At 39.7% G+C, this 8,983-nt stretch overlaps 1 protein-coding gene across 3 annotated transcripts in view; it reads right to left on the bottom strand.

Moving 5' to 3' along the window:
- Nucleotides 1-2,478: 2,478 nt before the first annotated feature.
- The window catches only part of nrxn3a (neurexin 3a), a 286,244-nt gene continuing 279,739 nt past the window's right edge, over nucleotides 2,479-8,983 (bottom strand). For all 3 annotated transcript variants that reach the window (XM_053682954.1, XM_053682955.1, XM_053682956.1), the window contains one exon: nucleotides 2,479-3,896. In XM_053682954.1, the coding sequence (XP_053538929.1) occupies nucleotides 2,929-3,896 (968 nt within the window). In that variant the 3' untranslated portion in view covers nucleotides 2,479-2,928. The remainder of the gene's footprint in view (nucleotides 3,897-8,983) is intronic.

Below are 8,983 nucleotides of genomic sequence, written 5' to 3'. Positions count from 1 at the left end.
ATTTCACACTATGCTTATCCTGCAGACGAGAGAGAGAGGTAGGTGTGTGTGTGCGTGTGTGTGGTCTGCCTCTTCCAGATGAACAACGTGAACGTTGTGGCGAAAGAATCTTCAGATCGTCAGAAGGGGTTTTAGATCAAGTCTGAAACGTGCGGCGGAACGACGTCGAGATCGACATCGTCCTTCGGCGAATTTCGATATCCGCGACGGAACGAAAACCTAGAAGTAACGTACATAACGTCAGTGAAAAAAAATAATCGATTATCCTAAGAAGAAAACAATAATAACGGTCGTGCACGTACCAGACGCAATAATATGAAACTTAAACATACTTAAAAAAAAAAAAAAAAAAAATTTTTTTTTTTTTTTTTTAAATTCTTCATTCGCCTTCAATGACGTCTGTCTTTCTTTCTTTCTCTTCAAAGGTAAGAAGTTAGCGACCCTGTAAAATACTTTACTTTACTCGTAGGGTGGCGTGCAACTTTACCGATTTATTTTTTGAATTTCTCCTTGCTGTAAGTGTGAAATAAAAGTATAACTTTATTAACTGTTTAAAAATGACGTCTGCTTACTGGGACGGTAAACGTCAGGACTCCGGTAAAATCTTCACGACTAGCGACTTAAACCTGAATAAAACGTTCCTAAACACGGTAAAGAATAAATAATTAAACAATCGCGCGCGGATGCATCGTGACGCGATACGAACGTGTTTATAGTTCATTACGAATACGACCCACATAGAAAATACTTTTTAAAAAAAACAACTTTAAAAAAAAAAAAAAACACGTAAGTATAGAGTTTATTTTTTTTGGTCATAAGTGAAGAATTTCTGTGTGATAAAGTGAGCAAAATTGCAATATGATGACCGGTTTTAAGCAAAGGCTCCGCCCCTTTCGGTCCAGCAACGCCTCCGGGAAGTGTCCGGAGAGGACGCGCACGAGGAACCTAGACACACAAATCAGCTGTGGTGCGATGAAAAAGAAAACCGAAGGTCACGTTCGCACATATTCACACTGCAATACCCAGAGACGATAAGAATCACACTTTATGTGAAAGGTGTGAGCTGCTTGTCTGCATCCATATGACTGTTTTTATTGTTACATATTCTGTTGATTCTTCTTCTTCTTCTTTTTTTTTTAAATAAATAAATAAATAAATAAATAAAAACAACTGATAACAAGGAAACCTCAGTACAGGTAAAGAAGTGTGTCTTGTATTTGATTGACAGCTTCAAGTAATCAAATATCCATGCGACTTAGAAACATCTGCCAGAAAGATTAGACCTCTAATCTAACAATATTCTCTGATTTTCCATTACAAAATACTTGTGTGTGTGTGTGTTGTGTGTATAGATATATATATACGCGTGTGTGTTTGTTTTTTCGTGACCTCAAGAGTCTCTCTTCACGTCGACGTCGATTTTTTTTTTCTTTTTTTCTTCACGAAGCACACGGAATAAGACGATCGTGATGATCTCTCTGTACAATAGAATTACTAAAAAAAATACAACTCAAGTTCAATATGTACATCATCTACCTAAAAAGTACAACCGCTATCATCATATCATCGTAAATGTAACAAAATATGTAAACAAACTTCTTTTTTTTTTTTTATTCGTGGTTTTTTTTTTGTTTGTTTGTTTGTTGTTGTTTGACACAGTCGACTGTGACAACAGATAGAATTCACACTTTTCACGTTAGATTTATTTTTCCGTATAGACATCCGTAACAGCGTTATAGTAGAGGAGTGCCAGTGTGCACCAGACAGCTTTTCATAAAAAAGAGAACAAGAGGAAGTGGACCAACATACATCATGATCGCAAAAAAGATCAAAGCCGGGCACCGGCTGCGGAGGAAACGTGACGTGGGTCGGCGTCGTCGGCGTCGTCACGTCGAGAGGGGACGGGGACCAAAAAAATAAATAGAATAGGTAAAGATGCGTCTGATGGATTGACTGGCCTGGCAGATCTGTTCAACCTCAGCTGAACGTCATACATCGTAGCGTAGAGATGGCATGCATTACAATCAGTCGCTTTACTGAGACAAAGATAAAATGCACCACTTCGCTCAAATTCACAAATTATTATTATTATTCTTTTTTTTTTTTTTTTTTTTTCCCCTCAAACGTCACAGTCGGTTGTAAAATCCGAATCATTTGGTCGAGTTTTGAGTAACAGTGCTGCGAGAGCGTCAGTGAGCTGTCCTCGCTCGTCTGATTTCATTTACTACATAGATTTTCTTTTCTTTTTTTTTTTTTTTTTTTTGCACAAAGCAAAAAAAAAAAAAAAAAAAAAAAAAAAAATTAAAAAAAAAAATTGACACCACATATAATGTATAAACAATACAAATCTTTCATATGTAATTATATATATATTTTTTGGCAAGAGTCCTTCTTTCTCATTCACACTATATATATATATATATATATATATATATATATATATATATATATATATATATATATATATATATTGTCCATCTCTTGTAACACCATGTGTCGCTCACATGCCTGCGATGGCCAGAATTGTCTCCTCGCGCTCTCTCTCAATCTTCCTTCCTCACATTTTTTTTTTTTTTTTTTTTTCTCTTTACAGGATTTAAAAAAAAAAAAAAAAAAAAATGCCAAGGATCACATACCTTTTTAAAAGTCACGTTTGTTTTTTGTTTTGTTTTTTTTTTCTCTCTCTAGGATAATGATGTAGGTGTGAAGTATTCTACACTGATAACACCGGCGACCGGATCGAAGAATAAAGGTCACTAATGTCGCTATTTACCATCGCGGTATGCTTACACAATAGTGTGCTTTATATTACAGTTGGTGTGAGAGCTCAGTGCTTCAGCACAGTGCCAAAATGGAAAATCTGTTCTCTCTCTCTCCGTCAGCACGTCCGATACGCCTCAGCGTCACCCGTTTCGCCGTCGCGCAGTCTCACACGTAATATTCCTTGTCCTTGTTTTTCTGTTTCTTGTTGCTGCCTTTCGAGCCGTGCTGCTTGTCCTTCATGACCGCGCCGTTGCTCTGCGCCGAGTTGGTTATGTAATTGCGGCTCTCGTCCACTTGGTACGACCCCTCGTCCCTGTTTCTGTACTTATACATGGCGTACAGGAGGATGAGGATGCACAAAGCGGCAGCAGCAACTATCCCGACGACCATTCCAGTGGTGCTGCTAGATTCCCGGACGACCTCGGAGGCCCCGGGAACGCGCCTGACGCCCGGCTCCGTGGGGATCGCTGTGGGTACATTACGGAACATGGGGGAGGTTATTAACGGGCTCTTCGGCTTTTTGCGGTCTACGTCATAGGAAGTGGGCAATGGACGCAAGACTATGTCGGGTTGGGGTTTAAGCTCTCGGTTATTCATTTTGCCCGCAGGCCATTTGGGCGGCGCTGCGGCAGCAGAGGTGGTGGTGGTGGTGGTGGTGGAGCGGCTCAGATTGGGGGAAAAAGACGCGGTAGTAGTAGTCCTACCGTGCTCGGAGGCTTTGTTAGGTCTAAAGTCCTTGGCTTCCCACTTAGGCGCGTGAGCTTTGTAGCCACCTTCAAAGGCCGACGTGGATAAGGTCTTATCTGTGACCAAGGAGAAGGTGGTGTAAACATCTTCATCATCAGTAGTGGGCAGGTTAGAGTCATATGCTTCCCCAGAGCCATACCCAGATATCACCAAGCCATCATCATCATCATCATCATCACCATCATCATCATCATCATCATCATCACCATCATCACAATCATCGCTGCCTTGGTCCGACAAGCAGGGCAGGCCCGCCTCAGTGGCCATGGACAGGGACTCTTTGGTGGTCTCAATAATGGTGAGGGGGGGGCGGAGGGTTGGGGGGGGAGGGATGAAGGGTGCACGTGTAGCTACAGGAGGGAGTACTAAGGGATCTAATTCACCTCCTAGGATGGAGAAGAAACAACAGGTTGTATCAGCAGGCATTTCGAAGAATCCGCAACACACCGACAATAAGGAAAACCAAACAAACGCAAATACCAGAAAACGCAAGAACGAAGCGAAACGGAACGTAAAAAGCTAAATTCCAAACACAAAAACAAAGGAAATCAAATCAAATAAACGACGGAAGAAACAAAGCTCTGGGCCCGGAGAGGTCTTCATGAGAGAGCCAGGTACCGCCAGGCCTAAAATGAATCGTACAGAGCATCTGCTGGACAACTGAACCATAAATCGCCAAGACTTTCGTCGAAGGCCGTACGCACGGCGACCTACGGACGCGGCCGTAGCGTTTGTCGGAATTATACGCGAAAAGGCATTACAGTTCACAGCAACGTTTCGTAGTAAATTAATAAATTGTTGACAGCATGCGTTATAAACCGTGTTCATAACACATTATAATCGCCAATGCCAAATAAGTAGCTCGGTCCCAGTGTACGATACCGAATATCTCGTGTTTAGCCGTAAACAAGGAATCATAACGCATCGTGTTAACAAGTCGTAACGCGTAATAAGGACGGCTTCAAAGTGCAACGCGTTTCCTTAAAATATTCCGATCGATGATGCCTTATAAATGCGGGACGGTGTTTATAGTTCATTATAACTATGCCCTTCGTTTAAGCGCCAGATTCTCCTTCTGCTTATTTGTCCATGAGATTTCGTGCCACCGAGACAGAATATCAGAAAGGACAAAATATCTTCCTCCACACACAAAAGCGGAGGACTCCGTGTTTGAGGAAGCGTTCAGGAGATCCTGCAGGATTTGGATGTAATCTCTCTGAGGGTTGGTCTGGCTCCCCAGCTGCCCCTCCGGGCCTGGTGCCTTTTAGACACCCGTATACTGAAACCGGAATGGCAGGGCCTGTCTCGCAACCACGGCGACGCCCGAATGATCTCCGAGCTCACGGCCGAGTCCGGTCTAAACGCGTTCCGCGGAAACGCTGTGAAAACCGCGTTCAAGGCTGCATTCACAAGGACGTTTAAAAATACATAAATAAATAAACAAATCTATTTTACAAAATGCGTCGGCATGCGGACGATTTAACGGAAATTAGAGGTGTCCTGTGAAACAACTTAAATACCAAGGGGGCCAAGCACAGGATCGTATGAATTACTCAGAATGCGATTAAACGGACGTTTCTCTGCTATCTGACTCAAAACCGGCGTAAATGACTGAAGCCCCGCCCCATCCTGTCTCCCATTGGCTGACGTACAGCCACCTCACAGCACATTCTCGTAAACGGATCATTTATTATTTTTAGCATCGACGAGTACGCTTGTTTTTTTTTTTTTGTTTTTTTTTAAACGGCAATATTTTTGATGTCCTCGTGAACACACGAGCCGCCGCGACGGATTACTTTGCCTCACAGAGCATTCGGAATTTTTTCCCCCCGTAATTTCACACGTTTCCTTCTCCGTGTATTGCGGTGAACCGGTTCGCTTACTCACGCTACTGTGTTCAACGCGCTTGCATCGCATATAAATGTTGATCTGTGGTATACTGGGGAAAGCGTTTTTACCCACCTTGAACTCGCAAAATTAAATTTGTGCGCACCCGGAATGCTCGCCGGGATACGTCTCTCTCTCTCCGCGTGCTCGAGAAATCTTTCTGATTACAAAAATTAATCTGCTGCCAAAAAAGCAGTCCTTTGAGGAGCATACGCCGAGCCAGCTGGAAACCGAAACGGCGCTTTAAATATCTCCAGATACAGGTTTGCTTGCTTGCTTTCTTTTTTCTTAATACTGCCACGAAGACTTAGCCGTCTGCCGTTAAGACTTTATCAGCGAACGAAAATCTGATCTGAGCGGAAAGCTGATTAACATAAAACGTTTTTGGCGTGCGGTGTGCGAACAAGCCGCTTTGTGGAGGTAACGGGGGATTAATTAGCTCCTCGTACGTAACGTATTCGCCTCCGTTTCTTCTCTCAAAACGCAAACTGGGTGTTTATAGCCGCTGCCAAATGCGTGGGAAAAACACGTGGAAAACAGCCTGCGACGAATAAACCACTAGCACGCGCGAAACAAATGAGCACTTCCGCGTGAATATGTCGTCAATTAGAACCGCAAACCCACGGCTAAGCATCCGTGTGTCCGAAAGCTGATGTTTATATCATCGAGGTGAGCTAGAGAACAGAAATGAGATAGAGTCAAGGGCTGGGTGATGTGATCATTACAAATCATTCAATTCAGCGCTCCGTAGAAACGTTCTCGAATATATATATATATATATATATATATATATATATATATATATATATATATATATATATATATATATATATATATATATATATATATATATATATATATATATATATATATATGATATTTTGGTCATATCGTCCAGCCCTTATCTATCTATCTATCTATCCATCTATCTATCTATCTAGGCTGTTGTTGGACTGAGAGAGAACCCTGCCATTCAGGTTTCCATAGATGCAGTATAAGAATAAAATTCAAATAAATAAATAAATAAAACGTAAAATAAAAATAAAAGCCAGTTTGCTTAAATGCAGTTTCAGAATTAAAAAGCTAAATAACTTAAAGGCAAATATTCAAATATTCATCCAGAAAAATCATTTTGAAAAAAAAAAAAAAAAAAAACTAAAACAAACAAAAACAAAACAAAAAGTCCACTTGTTTAATTGCAGTTCCAGAATTAAAAGGCAAAATATAGATAAATAAATAATATATATATATAAAAAATATATATATTTTTTAAAAAGCGACTAGTTTAGCAATATTACTATTCACAGACAAGCACAATCTAAATCAATAATAATATTTTATTGCACAAAAAAAAAAAAAAAAAAAATGAAAAGGCTTTCAAATAAACATAAAATTAATATTTCAAGGAAAAATAAGCATACCAGATTTTTGTTAACTTACATCAACAAATTGCCCGCATGATTTTGGCATGAAGAAAAAATGCACAAAAGAAAGTTGTGTAAGAATGTCCTTGGACAAGTTTTTTTTTTTTTTCTCTTTTTTTTTTTTTCTTTTTTTCTCTCTCTTGTGAAAAGAAAAATTTACTAGCCACTGTATTTCTTGATAAATATAATCTTCAGACATGAGTATACAGGGAGGCAACAACACATACATCCACACCACATAACATGAAAAATAAACTTCACCATTATTCTGTTTTGTTTTTTTTCTTTGATAAAATACAAAAATCTGTACATATTTGAGCCTTGGATTTGAGATATATATATATATATATATATATAGATATTTATATGTATAGCATTTTTCAATAAATATCTACATTCTAGTAATTAAACTTTTTGCTTGGATTGATTTCATAATTGTAAATTCTGAATGGATGGATGACTGTACATATTTTGCCATAGCTAAAGGGAAGGAGGAGGAGGAGGAGGAGGAGGAGGAAGAGGAGGAGGAGGGAGGTGAGGAAGGTTCTGGACCTATGAACATACTACATAGGAGATGATAATGATGGGGGTGATTGTGTAAGTCAGTTGCCATGTCCATGTAAAGGCAGTACGAAGCGGTCGGGCGGCATTAGAGCTTTTGGCTGTAAGGAAGGGATGGGGATATACAAACAATGAGCATATACATGCCCATCTACGAAAAAAAGAACAAAACTCTAACACTGACAATCTGACAAACCCTAAACTGCAACTTCTTCGCCATGCAGTATTGAAAAAACAAACAAACAGTTCAAGTCAATTGTTTATCAAGATCGCTGGCAGAATTTCGAAGAAAAACAACAATGAGATGTGGAACATTTTCACCGACAATCATATGTGCTGCATCGATGATTCATTCGATTTGTTTTTTTTTTTTAAAAAAAAAAGAATTTTTCAATTTAAAAAAAAAATATATATATATATATTTAAATTTGCATGATCATTTTACTGTTTAAAACGAACTTTTAAATTGAATTTTTTTTAAAAACAAACAAACAAACAAAAAAAAAACGCACATAGAGTATTCAATGAAGTAGTTCCAAATCTGAAAAAAAAATCAAAAAAGAAATGAATTTCTAATTTAGCATTTACATCTGTCTTAAGTTTGAAACACTGCTATTTAAAAAAAAAGAAGAAAAAAAAAGTAAAACATAATTTGTTTTATGTGTGTAAAAAAAAAAGTGAAAAAAAATTCAGACAAGAAAAAAAAAAAAAAAGAAGAGCAAAGCAATTTGAACTTTCACTTTCACACACTACAACCAGATGCACAAACTATTTAAAAAAACGGACACGGTCGAGAGCCGGACAGCCGACGCGCGACTGCGCGACTGACTGCCGCCTCTGTCATGTGACCCGAAAGACAAAATCTATCTGTCGTTGTTAGTCTTAAACACGTAAACAGGCGTGCAGTCTGGATGTACGTCAAAGAGAGAGGAAAATTGGGCTGAAAATGGGTTAATTTTGTACTGCAGGATGTCGTTGATGCATGCTTAAAGTAAGTTGCATTTAGGGAGAGTAGACAAACGACAGAGCAAGCGGCGTTCAGGTACGACATTAAACACGGAGAGAGGTTTCGGCTCAGGCGAGCCGGTTTAACCGAGGCCTGTGGGTGACGGAGCCACTCCGGCACGGCGTCGACCGTTTCCGTGCCTGCCGCTAAGAGCCGGATGAGTTCGTCGTCACAGTTTGGGTTTTCGGCTAATCGTCTGTGAGGCGAGGCGAGACGGGGACTGTGCTCCACACCCACAGACTTCGGTTCAAAAGAAAGCCGTACATTAGATATAATCAGAATTCCACAAGAGGCCGGCAGACTTGGTAAAAGATCAGTAAAAGTCGTGAAGTAATAAATAAAGAAATGGTATTTGGCTTTGATTTGAGCCGGTGCTAAAGATAATCCGTCGATGACTTCCTAACAATTTCTATTTGTTAAAGATTACATTAAGATCTATGAAACCCCTCGGGTCCCGAAGATGTCGGAAAAGTTCCAGCTTCGGCTGACACTGGAGACTCCTTCCAGGCATGTTAGAGACATCTCCTTACAGAAAACGTCACCGTATCGACGATCACCGAGTCCCTATGAATGAGCTGCTACTATAGAAACGATC

This window comes from Ictalurus punctatus, chromosome 9 (genome assembly GCF_001660625.3).
Source record: "Ictalurus punctatus breed USDA103 chromosome 9, Coco_2.0, whole genome shotgun sequence".
Classification (NCBI taxonomy): Eukaryota; Metazoa; Chordata; class Actinopteri; order Siluriformes; family Ictaluridae; genus Ictalurus; species Ictalurus punctatus.
The sequence above is the reverse complement of the archived record's forward strand: the minus strand, read 5'-3'. Positions and strand labels throughout refer to the sequence as shown.